General features: G+C 37.9%; 1 protein-coding gene across 12 annotated transcripts in view; it reads left to right on the top strand.

Moving 5' to 3' along the window:
* The window catches only part of WASF3 (WASP family member 3), a 65,600-nt gene that overhangs the window by 40,218 nt on the left and 3,077 nt on the right, over window positions 1-22,305 (top strand). For 6 of the 12 annotated variants that reach the window (XM_086881706.1, XM_086881708.1, XM_086881709.1 and 3 more), the window contains 7 exons: window positions 823-965; window positions 8,398-8,532; window positions 11,854-12,007; window positions 12,442-12,559; window positions 17,080-17,255; window positions 19,842-20,105; window positions 21,712-22,067. In XM_086881706.1, coding sequence (XP_086737832.1) covers window positions 833-965; window positions 8,398-8,532; window positions 11,854-12,007; window positions 12,442-12,559; window positions 17,080-17,255; window positions 19,842-20,105; window positions 21,712-22,067 — 1,336 coding nt within the window. In that variant the 5' untranslated portion in view covers window positions 823-832. Of the gene's footprint in view, window positions 1-822; window positions 966-3,324; window positions 3,793-8,397; window positions 8,533-11,853; window positions 12,008-12,441; window positions 12,560-17,079; window positions 17,256-18,998; window positions 19,166-19,841; window positions 20,106-21,711; window positions 22,068-22,305 lie in introns of those variants that run through there. The other 6 variants (XM_086881713.1, XM_086881714.1, XM_086881716.1 and 3 more) reach the window with 2 other exon arrangements.

The following is a 22,305-nucleotide window of genomic DNA, read 5'->3' as shown; positions in this document are numbered from 1 at the left end:
AAATGAGAGAGGAATCCCTTTTCCCTGCCCCGGCAATGATGTGAGATGGTATCAAATAACACAATGTCTTGGGCCCTCCCCTTGGTCTGGGCTGGAACCAAGACACTATCCTCATTTATTTCATTTTTCCAAGAAAACCACTTCTGACACCATTAGTTTTCTCAGATAAATGTCTTCCTGCATCTGGCATGTTCCCAAAAGCTGTTCAGTGCACTCCCATACCCCATTCAGAATGCTATACACCTGTGGAAAACCATCTTCCTCATGCAGCCTAATTCTGAGAGGCGCTTGCCCATACACATCAGATTAATTTATCATTTTTACTGAAAACTGTCAGAGCTGGAGTAGGTCGGTGTCTGACATCATCAGGGGCTGTAGTGCTTGGTCAGTCTGTTGGTGGCCAGCTTGCCAAGGCAGGATGCCAGCCTGCTCCAGACAGCGACCTTTCCTGCCACTCCTGTGGGGACTGCCAGTTTTTTATAAATGCAAATGTGCACTGAAGACCAGTGATTCTGGAACTGCAGCACAGGTCTGTGCATACAGTAAATCTTACACCAAATCTAAGGCAAAAAGCCTACATTACTTATATTGGCTGTGTTCTCTGCTGCTCTGCAGTGCTCTTGTCATATTCTGGCATGAATGCACAACTCCAGTGCCCCAGTAGGAATTGTATCTTACACTGGAAAGGCTGAAGCAAGGCTTTAAAAGAAGAAAGGTGAAGTATTTCTTTGACGGAAAAAAAGCCTGAATATCTGCTACACTGATTCAGAGCTCTTAATTTCATTTCTGTAAATGTCATACCTATTTGTTTGTAAATTCCAGATTGTGAGCCATGCCTTTGGTGAAAAGGAACATTGAACCACGGCATCTCTGCCGAGGAGCTCTGCCAGAGGGAATTACAAGTGAACTGGAATGTGTAACGAATAGCACCCTTGCTGCTATCATACGCCAGCTAAGCAGCTTAAGTAAGTATCTGTAACTTCCTGCAAGTATTTGATTCATGCTGAAGAACTGAAGAGATGAAAAGCTTTAAGATGGATTGTTTTAAATAGCAAAAGTATGGTATGGGATGTTACCACTTACGTATTGTAATAATATGCGATTTAATTGCCTTTATGCTCTTCCATATTTTGAAGTTTATTAAAAACCCACCCCCAAACCCCACTCCAAAAACAAATTAACAAAAAAACAAGCAGAAAAAAACCCACCACCACCAAGAAAAGCCCCAACCAAAAAAACTGGATCATAGAAAACCAGATATTTTTTCTAAGGTGAGAGAAATTAGCGCAAGAAACAAGACCAACACTTGAGTTCCTGCCTTTCAGTTCCACAGGATTGAGCCAGCAAACTCTTCTGCCTCTTGGCATCAAATGACACATTTGACTGAAATTTTAATTTTTCGTACTATGCTAGTATTTTGGAAGCCTTCTCTTTTATATAGATATATGTGCTCAATTTATATGAATGAAATTAAGCAGACTGAAAGGATATCTGCTGAGCAAGCCTGCAGGCTACTGTTGAGGCAGGCTAACATCATCTCTGTGCAAAATAGTCTACACACCACACCTGTCAGGTGACACCACCACTAGCAATTCTAGAAGCATGACTGGAGTGTTAGCAAGATGAACAATATTTTTGATGAAAGGCATGAGATGTTTTTCAGACAGTCTTTAACAATCAGCAGCTGTTGTTTGTGCTGATAACGCTGGTCCTAGAAAAGAAATTACTGCTTCATCAGTTGCTTCACTTTGTAAATGGATGTGGTTTTAAAACTGAGAGTCTGTATGGAGCTCAGACTCTGGGGCCCACTGGTGTTCAGCTCATGATGATAGGGAAAGAGGATAAGAAACACAGCATTTCCTCTTTGCAGTAGTCAGTGATTTAGGGATTTTTCTGAGCTGGAGGTCCATCTGAATCATCCTATGTAATGAGCATTTGTAAAGCTGTCATCTGTGGTATTGCTTCGATCTGTTGAAATAGAGATTACCTTTTTCTTGACCTATGGCAGAACACCCCACAATGGAAGCTGACCTTTCTTCCTTTTGATACCTTCTCATTCTGGTGTGGTGAAAAATAATGAAAGGTGCTTTTATCTTGTGCATTTTCATAGTAATTTTTCAGTTTATTAAGTATTTTTTCCTGTTTTCCTGGTGATATCTTTTCCAGGTTGAAGCATCCTGATCTGTAAGTGATCTTTTTGAATAGGAACCATTTTGTATTTCTGATCACTGTTATTTCTGCTTTGGATATGTTAGGGTATATAAGTTATATATAAGTTAGGGTATATTGTGGCTTTTTTAAGGTGGAGTGTTGAGGACTTAAGATCATATTCAGAACAGACTTCTGTTTTATTATTATTGCCCTAAGAATTTGTAGATTTTTGATTGCTGCTAAGCTGTCGTGGTTTTAAACCGATAACTAAGAAAATTACTTATTTCTTGCTGTGAGATATGGATTAGAACAAGAGCAAAACAGGCATACAACTTAAACGGGAAAAAAAAAAAGAAAGTTTATTGACAAACTACAATAATAAGAACACCAGAATAAACTTCCAGAAAAACCTTTCCATCCCCTATCTACCCACTATTTCCTTGTTCACATGACAACAGAGACAAAAACTCTGGAACTTTGATGGTTAACACAGTCTTAATTCTTGCTACAGTCTTTTCACCAGTCTTTGTAGAGAAACAGAAGTTTCTTCCTGTTAATCCATGGAGTTTCTCACAGGAAAACTATTTTTTGTTATAGTTTTCTATTGCCCTAATGTTAGCTGCCCAGAGCTGCTATTATTAGAGTTCACTCCTCCCATTTTCACATTACTCTGAAGTGTGTATGGGCCATGAGTCTAGAGATAGCATTTTTAAGGATAAGTTATTCAAAGGCAAAAAAAGTCTTCTTCATCTGTTTCTGTGAGCTTCACCAGAAAACAGTTTTCTCATTGCCTCTCAAGGCTTCAAATCTCCCAGCACTTCACTATACCATAATTACTCTACTTTTTACTCAAATTTACACTTTGAACACTTTATTCCTCTCTAGATCCTGTATCATGAATTAAAGGAGTTCTTTTCAGGACTTCATTGTCCATCTCCATAGTTTTAACAGAAAGATATTTCAGCTTAATTAAAGCATCTTCTTAATTCTCTACCTTTCCTGAAGCTTCTTTTCTTTCCTGTCACTGGTAGCTTATAAAGTCTCTTTTCATGTTGATCACTCTCTTTTTCTCTCTCTGGATAAAAAGATTAATCCGCAAGTCTCATCTGGGTAATGAAAGAGTTAAAATCTTGCCCAGGCTTTTGTAGATAGTTTGAGGATCTCTGCCGAACAGGAGCTGGAGCCGTCTGCGGCGGAAGGTTCCTCATAGCTGCTCTGGAGAGTGTGGTCGCTGCTTCAACCCGCTGCAAGTCCAAGGCCTCTCTCTTTCTTCACTGGGCAGTTTCTAGTGAATGTAGTTACAGCAAAACCTGCAGCCGAGACAGAGATGGGCTCGGCCCGGCCCAGGGAAAACCTTCCCCAGGCCCCCCCATCTCCCGGCCGGGAGACGGGGCAGGCCCGGCCCCATCCCCGCCCGGCCGCATGGCCTGGGCAGGGACGGGAGGCCTGGAGCTCCGCCACCCTCCACAGCCAGAAAACCAAAGAGAACCCCGAGAGCTCTGGTTTTACACTTTAAGGTAGGGTTCACAAGTTGATCCCACTTTTCAATGGCCTAAACTGCTGTCAGTTCTCAGCAATGACCGATAATTGGTCAGGAGAAAAGACTCCAAGCAGTTCCCAGCAACTCCAACTTTCTTAAAGGTAAAGTAACTCCATGACATAAGCATTGAGTTATTATTTTCAGATAAGCTTGCAAGTGATCCTATTAAACAGCAGCAGATGATTTAGTGTCTGATGTTATTTAATTTGTGTTTACATTGTCATTGAATTTCATTTACTGTTGTCTCAGACAGCTGCTTAGTAGTGACATCCTTAAGTTTCAGAAAAGTGAGAAGAATGGCTAATGTTCTAATTTACTGAAGGAGACGTGATGAGACCTCATTTTGGTGTTGTGCAGTGACTGTCCAAGTGTGGATAATATACTTTTTACTTGTCTGACTTTCTAGGAATGTGTACAGCTTTCATTTATCCAGATTTGGTCTTGGGGCTGTTATACTCTGTATTTAGATCCTATTATGATTGTTGCTGAGGACCTGACTACTTATATTCATATCCTACAATTTTCCCTTAGTGGATTTCCAGGGTCATCTGAAGTCTCTGTAGACAGCCCCTAAAGTTCTGCTAGTATCAGGTTAAAGATCTATGCAAATAAATGATGTGTCCTTAATCTTAACAGATGAATACTTGGTATTTAACAAGTGAAGTGTACCACCATTCTCATCCACAGTCCAAAATACGTCATGTTTGCAGAGGGTTTTTTCTGCAGACAGCATTTGCTTTGCCTGTCTTTTGAGCCAACTGGGTGCAAAGAAATGATCACAGAAAAATGCTGTGCTGGAGCTGAAGTACTATGTCCTGCTGACAGTATCAGAGCTGGTTGGTGTCCCCACAGCTAGAGGCATAGAGTGAGCAAGTTTAGGTCTATCTTGCACTAAAAAACACTGGTTTTTTAGTGTTGCACTGTGAATTCAGTGTGGATTTTAAAAACCGGCAGGTCTGTTCTGCTGCATACAAACTTGGCTTGCTTCTGCCTCTGCTCTTTTTGGGAGACATGAACAAGATCCTATCCAAAGGAAATGTGCTCTCAGGAGAGCTTTTTCTGTATTGCGTTTTCAGATTCGGGTTTCTTTCCAGCCAGCTGGCTCGGAGCACAGGCAGAGTGAGCGGCATTCTGTATGTAACTGTGCACTTTTATGTAAGGCAAAATCTTCTCTAGGGGATTCACCTCCCCTTGGGAGGAGAGAATCTACTGGAGGGGCAGGACAGGAAGCATTTTCAGCCCCTACCTCTAAGTACCATGAAGGAAATGTCATCTGTGGAGACTTGGAAGACTTTTTCTTTCATGCAGAAAGCAACATCCATCAACTTGCTTCCTAGTTTTTCATGCAGGCTTGAGCACACTGCACCCATCTGTGTCGCTCTCCTCTGTAGTACTGCTGAACCAGACTGGGTTGGAAAGGTTGCTTTCTTGCCATTAAGTGTCATGCTAGAGGTACTGTGAGAAAGGAGTTCGGAATCAAGACCTAGTCAAGTAACAGCCTGGCATTTTTGCATCTTTAAAAAAAGAGGAGGGGAAAAGTATGATCCTAATGTTTTCAGTTAATCCAGTTACAAATGGGTGGGTGGAATCACTATCTTCTGTAGCTGGAGGGAACCTGAGAAGGAAAGAATGCATAATTTCTTTGATGGGTTTTTAAATTAATGTATAGGTTGGCCACATGTTGGGCAACACCTGTTCTTTTTAAATTATCGTCTTACAGTACCAAAATCAGTTCTTAAATTGAAAGATACAGGCTTTTTTCCTACTTGTTTCTGTTTTGTTAAAGATCTGATTTAAACAACGACAACATAGAAAACACTTGAAGTATTACACTTACTGCATCATGTTAATCACACCAGCATGTCCAATACTGCTTTACTATGTCACTGTTTTCACAGACAGGAGATTGACAATCTGTCTTTCATGTGTTCTGGACTGGCAAATGTTGAAAAAAAATCAAACATAAAAAAAATATGCTCCCACTTTGCCTTCTGAAAGACAACTGACAAACATCCATCTCTTTGACTTCTCTAGGGATGATGTGTTTAATCCTAGGATGTGGCAGTCCTCTCTCAGCAGGCTGATTTCAATATATTAACATAAACTAACATCTATTAAAATTGATTGAGCTCTGAATACTGGTGGCTGAAGAATGTAATAACTGCTTTATTTAGCTGAAGAGTTGAAAGGCTTATTTTTTCCATAGCTTAGAGTAACATCTTCATTTGGAGCAGCTAAATCAAGGGGGGATTATAAGTGAATTTCAACTAGCTGCTGTAACACTTAGAGAGCACTTTTAGTGTGAAGGTAGTTGAACACTGGCACAGGTAGCCTAGAGGAGTTGTGGAGCCTCCATCCTTGCAAGAGTTCAAAACCTAGCTGGCCAGAGTCCTGGGGAATCTGCTCTGTGTCATTGTGCTTTCAGCAGTGAATTCGACCAGATGATTTTGAACTTGAGCTGTTCTGTGGTTGTGTGAGACTTGTTTTGGCAGGTGAGGAGATTAGGAGCAGGTAGATAGCCTACCTTTCTTAACCACCTTCCATACATATATGTGAAGCAGAGCTTGTGTATACTGTCATCTTAATATTGTGGGTTAGTTATTGGCTAATCTTACACATAGTAATGAAAACTATTACTGGTAAAGTCCTTCATTCAACAGTAATCACTTTTTTTTTTCCTTGTGATTCACAAACAGTGTTTTCTGATAATGTTTTAGTCTAGTTGTTGCTTCTGCCCCCCGTCTCCCGCTGGTGACCAAGAAAAAGCCATATTGTCCTGTTGACTTCCTAAGTGTGGCCACCTTTTTACATTGAAATATTATCTCCAGATGTTCAGAGAATGGAATCTTAACTGAAATTTTCATTGTATTTTTACTTTTCTTTGCAGAGTATTAAGGTTGGTTATTGGACCCAACTTAAAATGTCCATAATGGCTGCTTTGGAAGTCCCTGTCTTTTAGGTGGTTTATGAATATTCCATATTCTTCCAACTATTAGATAGTTTGACTTTGTTCCTGCCCTTCCATTTCTGCTCTTCAGACTCTTCTTGATACAGGTTGTAGCAAGATGAGTTTAATTCAGAAGCGGGGTTTTAAAATTTGTTTTTGTTTAAAAAGCATGGTTAAATGCAGGAGGCGGGACTTTCCTTTTTGCAAGGATTTCTTGAGGGGGTTTGGCTGAAGAAATTGTAGAGGGAAACATCTTAAATGAAAGAACAGTGTCTGGGTAGGAGGGACCATCAGTTCAGTGAATGGGAGTAATGAGTTTGGGTGGAATCTGAAATTTCTAGGAAAACTTCTCGGGCAGGTGAACTATGAAATTTGGGATCTGGAACCACTGATCTGGAGTGGATGAGAGTTGTGGGCTGGGACATAAAGTCCAAGTGTGGATGAGTATGCCTAGTTCTATGGGAGGACTGGGAGAGGAATAGCCATGAGCAATGATCTATGCATCAAGGAGGGATTTGGTTTATTGTGTGGCACCTTCTGTCCACTGTAGCACTTGCAGGGAAGGACATGAGGCTGCAAATCTATATTGGGCACTGGTGAGGCCACACTTTGAGTACTGTGGGCCTCTCAGTTCAGGAAGGACATTGAGGTGCTGGAGTGGATTCAGAGAAGGGCAACAAAGCTGGTTAAGAGTCTGGAGCACAAGTGTGAAGAGCAGCTGAGGGAGTTGGGAGTCTTGTGCCTGGAGAACAAGAGGATTGAGGGGGCCTTATTGTTCTCTACAAGTGTAATGTAAGCACTTGGAAGGAGGGTGTAGGCAGGTGGGGGTTGGCCTCTTCTCCCAGGCAGAAAGTGATGAGAGGACAGTCTTAAGCTGCTTCAGGAGAGGTTTAGGTTGGACATGAGGATGAATTTTTTTCACTGGAAGTGGGGTTAGACATTGGAATGGCTGCTCAGGAGATTGTGGAGTCACCATGCCTTGGAGGTGTTTAAGGAAAGACTGGATGTTGCCCTTGGTGTCATGGTCTAGTTGACGTGAAAGTGCTTGAACACAGGTTTGACTCAATGACCTCAGAGGTCTTCTCCAACCTAATTACTTCAGTGATTTGGGGATCTGGACTGCACTGTCCACTCTCACAGTGATTGAGAACATCCAGCAGGTGAAAGGGAGGCTGAAAAGGTCATGCACCAAATCCCACGTGTCCATGGCTAAATGTGGTTAGTGGCATCTCTCTCAAATGGCTCCAGGGACAGCAACATGTGCAGTTGGCATTTGTAGAGGTAAGTGGGCTGCCTTGCAGGAGAATCCCTGTTTTTATCTGTTTCACACTGCTTTAATTTTGATGTTGCCCTGTGCCTATGCTTAAAATTAAATCTTGGTTACTATGGATTGCAAGATCTTTATTTTAAAATGTACTTTTATGGACTGCAGTAACTTTAGGCCTTCTCATCACAGAGGCAGGTTTTGATGTTCAGTTGTCTGTTAGTTGGCATTAGTTCAGCTACAAAAGGATTAGAATTTGTAAGTATCCCTGTGTTTTTAAGAAGACTGTTAACCAGGAACAGAAGAATAGACTTCAGGTGGAATTTATGGTATAGACGTTTTTATACAAATCTGTTGCCCCAAATTTTGCTGAATGACAAACTGCACTGCTCTGATCCTACAGCTACTGTTTTATTATAATTCATGATATTGAAGCCTTTGGTCCTGTGTTTTGTAAGCCACTAGCAAAGGGATTTCCTCATCTTTCTTACACAGGCAAACATGCTGAAGACATATTTGGTGAATTGTTTAATGAGGCCAACAGCTTCTACATCAGAGCAAATTCCCTCCAAGACAGAATTGATCGCCTTGCTGTCAAAGTCACCCAGCTGGATTCAACAGTGGAAGAAGGTAGGTAATTGCATGAAAGCATTGAGCCAGAAGTGATGTTGACAAGAGTACAGTATTTAATTGCACAATAACCTCTGTCTTTTCAAAGCAATACTGTAACGATATTTCATCTTGTTGTCTCAGTAAGGCAAGCTGGGAATAATCACTTTAGCCAAGCAAGTAAAAGTATTCTTGAGTCAAGAAGCCCCTGTAGTAATGGAGCTATTAAGCTGCCTTTTTCATGAGGAAAAGTTTGAGGTTGTGAGTGTAGTAAATCATAAATGAAAAATACAGAGTTTACTGGAAGTAAGTCAGGATATTGGAAAAAGTTTGAGACACTGGGTGTCCCTATGAATTCCAAGGTAGGGTAGTCACAAACTACCTTAATATGTTAATCTGTTTTGTGATCATCAAAGATCTTATAATACTCTGTATCTAAACAAGGCACTGTGTTTGGATCAACGAGGTGAATTTTTTTAGGGGTTCTAGTCACTAGAAAGTGCATTTCCTTTAAAAATATTTCCTACTTATGAGCTTGGTCATTCACTTCATAAATATACAGTAAAAAAAAAAAGGATTTCAGTAACATCATTATATTGTCTGAAAGCACTTTTTTGGGTAGATAAAGCATTTCTCTGTCTAGCTTTAAAAGCTGTTGAAGTGCATTCTGGCCTTCATGGTACATATCTGAGCCAGCCAATGCCTATACTTTGTTTAGATGATTCCTGACATTTACTAAAATGTGAAAGCTTATTTTATCAGTATAGTAGTGTAATATTGACTCAGTAGTAGTTAATGCTACTTGTGATATGTTTAATAGTGCTATTTATATGGCTTATATATTTACTTGCCATTCAGAGTTTTGTAGTTTATTTATTTATTTTGCCAATTATTAGTGCCAATATTAAATTTTATTGTTGATATTTAATAGTGTAATGGTGCCTAGTGTAATATTTAGCCTTCCTTTTTTTAGCTGGTTAATGTCTGGAAATTATTATGTGTCGTTGTTTTATGGTTTTGGAACATATTAACTGTTTAGACTATCCAAAGAAACCTGGTTAAGTGAAAGATGTCCTTGTCCATCGTAGGGGGATTGGAACGATATAATCTTTAAGGTCCTCTCCAAACCAAACCGCTGATCTTTTGGTACAAGCCACCTGCATTTTGCTGTCTTATGAGTCAAGAGCTATATGTGAACATAAAATAAGCTCCTATGGGATCGCTATTCAGCTTTGTTATTGAGGCATATTGTATTAGTAATATGAGCAATAGATTCTATTAATATACTGTACTTTTGAAAATGCAGCTGTCATCTCGGTTTTGCTGCTGTTTCTTTCCCCCCTCCCCCTTTTTTTTAATGCCTCATTAATGTCTCATTAGTGTTATGCAGTACCACCCATCTAGTTTTCCAAGTTTGGAGAATAATTAAAAGCAATCTTTTGGGAGGGGAAACTAATGTATGGACTGAGAATTTAATCAGTGTTTATTTTAAATTGACAGCAGTTGTTACTCTTGCATTGCTAATCATATGTCATATTAATAAGCTATGTATACAGACTGCTGTCATCTTAGTGTCAGTAGTAAATTTTATTAGCTGTTTCATTCTAGACATTGAAGTCTTTATAATAATTCATTGTACTGTCAGAAATAGTATGTTTCTGGATAGCTTCGGCATTTAAGCAAAATGTCAGTTGCAAGGTTGTTCTAAAAAGCCCTTCAGATTTGATTGCATCAGTGATTTCTTATATTCTTAGCTATAACTAATACAGTGTATATAAAAATAATTTATATATAAAATGCTACAGTTGAAAAAAATTTTAAATAATTGAGGTTAAGTTTTCAAAAATATATAAATAACTTTTTCTAAAAATCTCCAGCAAAATGTTTTTTTTTATTCTTTTGAATGTCTTCCATCAAACAGGAGTGAAACAATTCAGATATACACATCTGAAAAATCTGCCTGAAATACCTTGTACTTACAGGCAGGTTTAAACAGAAAGTACTTTCAGAAATGATGTTTTGATACTTCAGATGATGTTAATGGGAGAATGACTATTAGACATTAAATATTCTATTTTTGATTTTTTGCTATTGTAAAAGTTACGGCAGAAACTAAGTAGCTCTTGGATTGAAAAGCAAAGCCTCAGCACAGATAACAAAAATAGCTGGGCAGAGAAGTCTGAGTGGGATTTGGTGCCCATCATGACAAACAATAACATGTAAAATTTCATCCCTTTTTCTTTTTTCAGGTTATCATTATACTACAGTTTTGGCTATTACTCTTCATTTACCTTGTGAAATTTCTCAGTTTGTCTTTGAGAGTCAATAAATTAGATGAAGGGCTAAGAAGTATTTTATGAAATGGCAACAGGAATAAAGAGACTAAGCAGGTGCATTTAGTTTGCACAAGTCCTACAGCTTCCACTCTTCTAAAAATCACTTGGTTCAAATCCAGAAGTGGTCAGTGTCATGTAGACAGACTTCAACATCCTCTTCACTTGCAGTCTAAAATCTGTATTTCAGGGTGCTTAGGGTTGGAAGATAAGAGTTTACTGCCACTTTTAAATTGTGAGTGGTCTTTAACTGGATCTTCTTTAACAATGCTTGCTGCATCTCATGAAAACTTGTATTAAGAGGGAAAAAAAACTCTGATAAAAGTGACAGGAACAATTAAAACCAACTTAAATCTTTCATTTGAGAAGAAAGAATGAAAAGCCTGGTGTTGTTTCCCCAGAGCTGTGTATGTGAAAAGATAAAATGAAAGTAGGAGAGTGCAAGTATTTCTCTCTGTAGAGACATGAGCAGAACTTAGGAGGAAGGAATAATCAATTATTTGAGGAGACTTAGGAGTTGAAAGAGAGGAAAAGAAGTGGAACTGTCACAGGAGGTTGTTGCAGCTGTAATTTAATTATGCTTAGAATGGGGTGGAATGTGTATGGATACCATGTGTAATTATAAAACATACTGTGTCAGAGGAATACCAGACCTTGTGTTTCAGTCTTGAAGCCAATTGTTCTGCTGTTAGAACTCCAGGATAAACCTTATAAAAAGGGAAAATAGTTGGACATATGCATGTGACAGCATTCTTGCATCATCTTCCAAGATACAGTCCGTGGTCCCATTATTTTACATGATGTTCTGGATCAAGTGAGACTTAAATCTGTTTTATTACAGTAATTCTTACATGCATTTGTACTTAAATATCAGGATTATCCACTAAGGAAAAACCTGTCTTTTTGTTAACTTACTGAAAATATTTGAAATAGTTAGTGGAAAATTGATGATGTATATCCACTTTCAGTAGTTTCAGACCTGTGGTAAATGTATTTCTGTTTCTAACAGTATCCTTACAGGACATCAACATGAAAAAAGCATTCAAGAGCTCAACAGTTCAAGACCAGCAGGTAGTTTCAAAGAACAGCATTCCAAACCCGGTGGCTGATATTTATAATCAAAGTGACAAACCACCACCTCTGAATATTCTTTCACCATATAGGTAAGGAAGTACTGATTGCTTGCCTTCTTGTACTTTGCCCTTTATTTCTCAATTGTATGCAGAGAATAATTATATCAGAGGGGAAAAGCTATATTGATTATTGAGATTTGATTTTTCAAGATTGATAAAACCCAGTCTGCAATAAATGATTTATTTATTTTTTAAGAATGGTATAGTACAGCATTTGCAGTGTATCTGATTTTTATTTTTTAACATAAAGAATTTTTAGTTGGAAGGTAAATGGGAAGGATTTATGACTAAAGTATGGTGGTTTTGCTGCTGCTGCAGACAGTGGTGGTATTTGTTTATGGAGATCCAGTTAATAAGGGCTGTTATTGAACAGCTTGAGGCTTGGATGATCATAAAAGGTAAGTTTTCTGGATTTAAAACGTACTAATTCATGTATTTTTAATTTTTCTTCTGTTGTTTTCCAGGGATGATAAGAAAGATGGATTGAAGTTCTATACTGATCCTTCCTATTTTTTTGATCTTTGGAAAGAAAAAATGTTACAAGATACTGAAGATAAACGAAAAGAAAAGAGGAGACAAAAGGTAAAAGCAGAAATATAATAGCACATTTGTGCGTTACAATTTCATGTGCAGTTATCCAGGCATAAAAATTGCCAGGTCATACTTAGTTTGTGTGAGTGGAAAGATTGTTCCTCTTTGTGTGGCTGTGGATTTAGTGCATTCCATTTTTATAGCTTATCCTGTATTTTAAGAGGGCTTAAAGTGGTTATCTTCCAAGAAGTTTTTTTGAATCCTGTGCCAGTATCTCCTAATTGCTACCTAGAAAAATGGCCCTGTTGTGCTCTAGAAAAGGACATCGTAATGGGAGAGGAAAGGAATTGGAATTATAGCTTTTTCCATTCCAATTTCCCATTTTTTCCATTCTTATTTTAAAGGAAAAAATACAGATGCTTTTATAAGAATTTATAAAATCACTTGAACATTTCCTTATTCCTTTAAAATAATTTCTAAAAAACTGTTATATATGTAAGTTACTTTTAGACTTGGCAACACATCTTGCTTATTTCTATCCATGGTATATTTTTTTGTAGATTTTAATTGTCTTATTACAGTCTACAAACATAAATAAGCTCAATTCCAGTCATGTAGGATTATAGCCATGCATCACAGAAATGCCCCTTGATAAATTCTAGCTGAAGTGCTATTTGATTTGATTAAATGTATGCCAAGTCCAACTAAGAAGAAAGCAGCATAGACTTGAGTTTGCATGGATAAAATTCACTTTGTGATGGGTAGAAATCTGAGGTTTAGCTTTCCAGAAGATGGTTTTCTAGCATTTCATGATCTGTGTCTTTTAGAGAGCAGGATGATTTGGGTGGGTTGTCTCCCAGGCACACTTTATTCCACAGGTTGCTGAACCAAATGTCATTTTTCTTTTATTCTTGTCCTCATGGTAGTAGTAACCAGGAATGAATCCAGAGCATTTATTAACGATTTGATAGCTGAACTTAAATTTTCAATCTGTTACATGAGAATTACTTACTCAATTTGTACTCCACAGAAGCACAAAACTTGATAGTTGCTGAGAAACTGCAGGTGAAATAAATGTGTATTGTTTAGGAAAGTACAAGGTAGACATCCAAATGTCATCCTCCTCATCAGCTGACCAAATGCAGCTAGCCTCAATTTTTTAGCCTCAATTTTTCAGGTGCTTGGTGAAATCTGAGAGTAGTCCCTGCACCAGTGCATCAGTTTTCCAGTATTATTTTGGTATTTTGCCCTAAGTGCTGGAGCTTTTACAGCAGGAGTTTTGTGAAAAGTGCAATCTTTTTGCCTCAAATATTTTGTTTCTTTATACAGTTTAATTGAAAATATTAACAGGCTTCCTTTGATTTGGCTCTTTCAGATGAACTTTTTTCTGAAGAAAACTGAAATTTTAATTCTTTAAATTTAAAATCTGTGTAGTCTAATTTTTTTTTTTTTACTTTCTATAGGTCAGTATAGTTTCATATATATAAGAGATCAGTATAGTTTTCTCTTGGTTTGTATCAGTTCTCTAAACTGACTGTATGAAATGGCTGTAGGTAGGGCAATTGTGATGAAACAAAGGAAAGTTCTTCTGATTTGCTGTTTATTGTTCTGGCTTTTTATCTGAGGATAATTAGCTATTCAAGCAAGTAAAAATTTTCAAGTTTGGAAAGCTTGTATTTCAGAAATCATTCTTGTTGACTTGTGTTTTGATAGGATTTTATACATTTGTGGTCAGGAAAATACTTTAGGCTCGTGCTTCCAGTTTTTTGAAAGTATTGCAAATACTTGCTGAAGCTACTTTTTGTTACTAGCTCTTAATTCTTTATTAAGATGCTTGAAATGTCATTTGCTAATTCTTGATGCAAATATCAAACTTACAATTAACTCAACCCTGTTTGAAGACTCTAATATGTTTTGTGTTTCCTGAAATAATTTCCTGCCAACATGAATGATGTACCTGTTTTCTGTCTTAATCTACAACACCCACTTGTCTGCCACAGCTTCTATTACAGTCAATTGAAAAAAAGTAACTCCTCTTAATATAATTTTAATTGCTTGAGAAATATTTCCAGTTGTAGTTATCTAGAAAGGCTTCAGCTCCCCTACAGCTCTGTCATCTTTGCCCTGGGTAGTAAAGCTAGAGCTGTCAGCATTGTCAAAGGAATGAAACTGCTACTGGAACAGCTTAAAACCATTCTTAGAGGAATATGTAGCTTTGTCAGGTGCTAGTAGTAGGGCTGCCCCACTGTTTTGGAAGACATTTAATGTTCTAGAGAGATGTAGTAATGTAATATTTAATCAAAATATCACTACCAGTAGAGTTTAGTACTGCTTGAGTAGAAAGGATTCAAGTGTTTTTATTCATTAGCATACTTACAGATGCTGGTCTGGAACAACCTGTCCAGATGAAATCTGATCCAATTAAAACCAGCTAAGCTCTGCGTTTATTTTTTGTTGTTTATACATCCATATGTATTTACCTTTTCATAAAAAACAAGTGATCTCTTTAAATAATAAGCAGTAACTGTAAGCAGTCATGTATGCACTCATAATTGTACTGGATATCAAAATTATTGTCTTCCCAGTGGCATCATATATTGGTCAAAAGATGGATATTTATTTTATTTAGAATTTTTGCAAAAAAAGATGTAGTTGTGACCCCTAGATGACAAAATTTTTCTTCTGAAAGAAGACAAGACCAAGTATTTTCAGTGAAAAGGGCTTTGTTCTGAAATATGACATGACTCGGGTAACAAAATCTTAAGAAATTAATCAGGATAAAAGAAAAAAATTAAAAAAACCTAAAACATTTGTAGCAAGTAACTGAAAAAGACAGATGAAAAGCTTTTAACAAGCATATATTTAACCATGGCAATTACCAAAACTTTATATATTTAAAATAAAGCGTGACTGAACCTGTGTCCTTTCTGCTCCAAATCCTGGATTGGCAGAATTTGATGTGAGTGACTATCAGATATCAAAAGGGTGTGATTCTAAAATGTTTGTGGAGGAAAAATATTTTGTGAGAACTGATTAAGAACCATTAAGATGATCATTGTTATTTAACATAAATTAGACCAAAAATCTGTTTACTGTAGAAATGAGCAAGAGTTGTCAAAACATTTGGGTGCTGAACTTGAAGAAGTCTTTTCTGTCACTCTAAATGTTAGCAGGATCAGCATGTTCCTCATGCAAATGTGCATAAATGAGCAAGAGAGCCAAAACAAGGACAAGTAAGCCATTTGATAGTTTTTTGTTAGTTATGTAGTGCCAAACACATTATTTCAGAATTATTTGCTCTGTGCTGTTTGACAGTTGGACTAAAAAAGCTGTATTCATCTGTGATGAACTTCTTGTTGAGCTGGCTTTCCAGCTGTTATCCCTTTCATTATACCTTTATATCTACATATAATATAATATCCATATATTAGACCTTTGTGGGTCTAGATTCCCCAGTAGAAGGCTTGCCTACCAGAATTTGACCATGCTCTTCTCTCAGTGCAATTCATTGGCTGCATTCTCAGAATAGCAATTTAGTTCTTTCCTGAGGAACTATTTTTCTAGCAGCCAATAGCCTAATATCAACCTACTAATAGATAAAACATGTATTATAAGGTGTCTAGAGTGGATTGAAAAAAAACCCCTATGCTGTCATGAATACTGAGAAAAGGAGCAGCTGACCCTTCTCAGTCTGAATTGAGCAATCTTGTTCATTTTTCTGTGCTGAAGCACTAGTATGATTTTATACTTACACTGAATAGTCAGAAGTAGGTGAGTACATCATTTCCAAGGTGTGAAAGCATTGAGTCACAATATTAGGAGATCTTGCTATCAGTGAGGTAAAGATAAATGTGGAACACTGGCATTGGTTGAGCCTGATGTTACATTGAAAGATACAAGCAGCCAAGTCTGTCAAGCTGTAATATACTGCTGGCCTGAATATTACTGACTCACTGCAGAGAGAATTAGTGTGATTCATTTTTATATCAGATATTGGGAAACAATGATGTGGGGAAACTAGGAGGAATTTCCGTAGTTAATTAGATCTAAGAAGGGAGAGGAAGTTAAAACAAACAAAAATAATTTCACATAGACTATGGGATAAGAAATTGTGTCCAGTTTCTCCATACGCCCCCAGGCCCTGTTGATTGTAACCATAATGAATAACCAGAATAACCCTGAGCTTATTTGACATTCTCAGAAGTTTGATTTTCAAGAGATGAAAATTACAAGTGCTTCAGGATAGTCTAAATAAAAGACGTGATGTCAGAAGAAGTTTGGCTTTCTGGCTTTTAAAATTGGTCACATTTCTGTATTAGGAAAAGCAGGAGAATGTCATCACAGTAGCACATGCATCCTGCAGAACAGAGGCAAATCAAAAGTCCTGCTACTAATGAGGTTCATAGTGTAAGGAGATATTCTTATTTCAGTGCAGAGAAATTTTAAGAAGACTTGGCTTCATCTATAAATCTAGTCTTATTTTCATGCACTCTAACTGCATTTTAACCAGCTTTCTTCCTTTCCTTTTTTCTCTCTCTTTGCATGCTTTATTTCTTTTGTTTGGACATTAGGAGCAAAAGCGTATAGATGGCACCACCCGTGAGGTGAAAAAGGTTAGAAAAGCCAGGAACAGACGCCAGGAGTGGAATATGATGGCATATGACAAAGAGCTTAGACCTGACAACAGGTTGTCTCAAAGTGTGTACCATGGAGCATCTTCCGAGGGATCACTGTCCCCAGATACTAGGTCTGTTCACAGCAAAGCTGTTTGTTATACCACCGTTGTATGTTCAGCAATACTGAGTAGAATTAGGTGTTTTTACAGGATGGGAGTAGTTAGACAAAGCATACAATGCATGTTTAAAACATTCTTTTCAAATTTATTTTAGACCATAAATGACGTAACAGATTCTGTAACGATTTTTTTCTTCCTCAGCTTCACATGTGCATTTTGTCATCATGATGCTATGTATTGCAAAGAAGTGTTTGCTGCATGTTTTATATTTGATCTTCAGTAGCAGTAGTTACAAAGCCTCTAGTAGATAATGTCAGTAGTTCTTCTGTAGTGTCTAGTTTGTTGTTTGGTGCTCTGCTGGTAGCTTAATGAATATTTTTCTGTGATCTACTCAGTCGAGAATACTTTTGCCTGCAAAGAATGCTTTGGTGGGAGAAGAATTCAGCTTTTTGATGTTACATTAGTCTAAAAAGCAAGCTACAAAACCAGATGAGATGTTATTGCTTGAAATAACAAAAATCTCTGCTTAGAGATACGCAGAAGAATTCATCTTCATTGACGGAGATTCCCTTTGAGCTTAGTGGGAGTTACCTGATGTGCATTGAAGTCTTAGTTTTTACACTAAGCTGGTCTCAGTAGAGGATTTTCCCACTTATTTTATTTCCTATGTCTGTTGTGATTAAGTGCTAGCAATAAATTCAAAAATAAACACAGTCCGCTCGAAAAAGGGTTTAAATTGTTGAATGGCTAGGTCGAGGAGGCAACTACCACTTTAAGAGTGTGGACTGATACCTTTCTTCTGCTGTCCAGTAGAGATTGATTTAAAAGAAAAAAATCTGTTCAGAACTTTGTAATGTTGTGATCTTTGTGAAAAGTAATGAAACATAGTATTTGATATTGCTATTCATCTTTTAATAATGTATTCAGATTCCCTCTCTGTCTAAAAACTTGTTTGGTTGGTTTTATTTTACAGTTTCTAACGCAGACCTTTGTCTCCTGTTAGTCTTAATGAAACACTGCAAAGCCTGGCAAAGCTTTGCATAGGTTGATCTAGCAAAAGGTGTGGATTTTTTCATCAGGAGTTGTTTCACACTTTTTGAGTCTTTTTTTTTTCAGTTTTAACACCTTGCTTCCAGAATTCCTGAGTTAAAATTATTGTATTGAAGTGATATGTTTTTATCTCCCAGCAATGTCAACATGTATTTGGCTGTCTGCAGATATCTTTGGTATTTGCAATCTGTGGGATTTTTTTTTAAGCAAAAATTGTAGGATGCGTATCTGTGTTGGATTTTGATGTTGCTTGTGTGGCAGATACCTTGTGCTTACATAAGCTTTATGTATTTTATAAATGATGGAGTATTTTACATTTCAGTGAATCAAATATCTGAGATTGAATCCTGAAATGTTTTACATCCATGAAGGGTTAATTCTGAGAATGGTACTGTGGTGGAGAAAGGGCTTTCTATTTTTTCACCTTGGAGTAGTCTTAAACAATTAAAAACCCATACATCTTGAAATATGTATTTGTTTGAGAGATATTTTCATGCTGCCAGCTACTGCAGGAGCAGTATTTTGTAAATCAGGTCCCAAATAGGTGTATTTGGTTACAGTGTGTTTTTTTTATTACTGCTAAAGCAAAGAAAAAAAAAAAAAGGTCTCTTTTGGTAATTGTAAGACTTGAGCATTAAATGTTGACATCCCAGTGTTTGGATTGTGGCAATTTACAATGTATTTATTATACTTATTGTGCTTTAGAGAGAGAAACACAAGCTGAATCCAAACAGAAACCAGCAAATTAATGTGAGAAAAGTAAGAACAAGAAAAGAAGAGTGGGAGAGAAGGAAAATGGGCATTGAGTTCATGAGTGACGCAAAGAAAATGGAACAGGCAGGAAGCATGAAAGAGGACAAAATGCCCAAAGGGTTTGTTATTTCATTTTGCTCAAAGCCCTGGCTTTTTGTTGCTTACCTTGCTTCCAGGCTCACATATAAGTGCATCAGTTCACTGTGTTCACTAAAAGCCAGGCTGCACCATTGTTCATTACTAAAACAAGTCTTCACAGTAATGGGATGAAAAGATCCTTTTGCTCCCTCTCTTGGGCTTATTTGACAGAGCATCCTAGTCTTTGTATCTTTATGAACTCTCTGCTCAACTAATACTTACATTTCCCAGTTTCTTTAAGCCTTTCCAGCAAAATTAATTGTGCAAACAAAATAAAAATAATTATCTAACTTTTGAAATTGGTTTTCTCTGCATTGGTAAAATATGTTCTTCTGCATAATTGCAAGTGCTTGTAGTATTGCTTTTCTTTTTCTGCTGCCATTGTTAACTTGAGGCAGGCTGGTAAGTATTATCATTTCAAACAATGGACTGTCAAAATCATTGACAAAAACCATAAGCTTCCATATGGCTACTAAAATTCTTTCTTTGCTTTCTGTGGACTTAAAAGGGGGAGTGGTGTTTGATAAATCGGAGAATCCTCTTGCAAAAGAAATAATGCTGATTGTACTCTTTTTAGCTTTTTTTGTCAGTTATTTAGATAATGCCCTGTTACACTCACATAATCTGTTCTTCTGCATCAATTTACTTTAATTTTAGGTCCCATGCATCTGATGTTACAGATTATTCTTATCCTGCTACTCCGAATCATTCCCTCCATCAGCAGATAGCAATGCCTTCCTATGGAGCAGGAGATGGTCCACAGTACATGGCAGCATCCCAAAGCCATGAGCATGAATACAGACCACCCTCCACCACTGTAAGACATGCCACTTTAAACAGACCTCAGCAACCCCCTCCACCTCCACCCCAGCCTTCAGATGGCCAGCACAGCTCAGTACCTGTGGTACCAGCAGAATATGGGTAAATCTGATTTATTCTAGGGGATTCTTGGCAAAACCAGAGGAATGCATGTTTTTCATAACCGTCTTAAAGTGTAATGCATCAAAGACCCCAAACACATTAGTTATCTCCTTGGGGAGGCCATGAGAAAATGGGTATAATTTCTGTGCATGAACTGAATTTAAGTGAGGAAATAGTGAAAGCAGAAATAACCAAGTTTGTGCTGAATGAAGTGGAAGTATTGGTAAAGTCAGTATGATTGTAAAATAGTAAGGGTGCCTAACACAGTATTGAAGACAAGATAATTTTCCTTTAAAGTGGAAAGTAGTTAAAGGATAATTTGGAGAGTATTTTAAACTTCAGGAAGTGTGCAGAAAGAGTATTGTTGATCGTGATTAATCTGGCAGTCTTTGTTGCATCCCTGAAATCCTTTTTAGAGAAGCTTTTGACAGAATTGGAAGGGGTCTCTTCAGACATAAATTCCATACTACCACAGGAGGAATGCCACTTTGTAATTCAAGGCAGAGTTTTATCGAATGCCTGTGTAGATATTTTGCCTGAATGCATTCTGAAGGAAGGCTTGCTCCAGAGTTCTGGCTCTCCTGTAGCTAGAAAACATCTGTTTTCTAATGAGTCTGTTCCTTTGTGCAAATAGCTTAAACTTTCAAGTTGTAACCCTAGGAAAGTTGTAGTCATTCTTGCCTGTGTTGTTTTTTTACTATGCAAGCCAAGGTTTGTCATCCTTGCTTGATGCATATCCTGGGATAGCATTTGCCCGATTCATGGCTATCGGGCTGCTATAGATGACTCAGTTAGGAGTGACTGCTCCAGCCTGTCCTTTCTCTGTTGCTTCCAGCGTGTAAGACATCACTGTGCTTATTCCTCAGGTCCATGACCACTGTCAGGGTGTTGCAGTTGTCATACACTGGCATGTGTCACTCAATGTAATCACTCACCTGGCTTCAGCTCCTGTCTCCTGTATCTGGTTCTTTAACTACTTCATAACTCTTACCAATTCTCATTCTTTTCCTGATTAAGATTTCTTTCAATGACATTTTAACAAGGGTACGAGCTCTTCCCTGTGCTTATTTAAAGAATCAATCAAATGTATCAATTTAATTAAATGGTATTTAAACTGATAAATTTAACCGAAGAAGCACATGAGATACATTTACCTTAGGGTAGATCTTTCTTTTCATACTTGCCATTGTCCTCCATGTCTGTGTCCTCTATTACCTCTTGACCTTCTGTGGAATTGAAGGGTGTAGTCTGAAGTTTTCTTGGTCCCTTCTTCATCAAAGATTTTGTACTTAACAGTCCCACAGAGTAGATGTTTAATAAGAAATGTAGCTTTATACTTAACTAGGTAGGAGAATTAAAATGAAAAGCTCACTTCGTAGAGTGCTGAAAGGGCATTGCCTTTAGCTTCAGCATTTGTCTTAAATCTCAGTATATCAGCAATATTTGGTAATTCTTACATGTATATTCACTTGCATATTTAAGTCACCAGTTCAAATTGCTTTTGATTTTTGTTTTACCTGAGGTTGGATGAGTGCAGTTTAAGGGGAGATAATTTTCTGAGTCCTCACTTTGAATGTATTAAATGTTTTTGTTCTGTTTTATATAGGATGCTCCCAGCTCAGATGGTGGATTATTACAATCCTACAGGTCCTCCCCCTCCTCCTCCACCCCCTATGATTCCTTCAGCACAAACTGCATTTGTTAGTCCCCTTCAGCTTCCTGTGCCACCTTCCCATTCTGGACTGGTGACTGGCTCCACATACACAGCTACTCATCCTCCTCCTTCTGGTGGGCTTGTTGTCACTGCTCCTCCTCCTCCTGGCCCACCTCCTCCCCCTCCAGGCCCTCCTGCTGCAGGTGCATCCCTCTCTTCCTCCCCCATGCACGCTCCTCCGGCCTCGGAGGCGAAGCAGGCACCAATGAGCGATGCTCGGAGCGATCTTCTGGCTGCTATCAGGATGGGTAAGTGCACACTGAGTTTCAGGTATTCCTTTTTTTCAGGGAGAGCAAGGTCTTTTCCACTGAAATGACTTTATGGCTGCTTTTCCCAGCTGGGCAGATTTCATTAACCACAGGTACCAGACCCCTGTTCTGATATTTGTCAGCCGTGAGGTTGGATCTAACATTGAAAGATGCACGTTTGTCAAGTGTGTTCTAGTGTTTGTGTAGACATAATCTAATGAACACAGCTCTTGTGTTC

This window comes from Cyanistes caeruleus, chromosome 3 (assembly GCF_971803275.1).
Source record: "Cyanistes caeruleus chromosome 3, bCyaCae1.hap1.1, whole genome shotgun sequence".
NCBI classification, from domain to species: Eukaryota; Metazoa; Chordata; class Aves; order Passeriformes; family Paridae; genus Cyanistes; species Cyanistes caeruleus.
The sequence above is the reverse complement of the archived record's forward strand: the minus strand, read 5'-3'. Positions and strand labels throughout refer to the sequence as shown.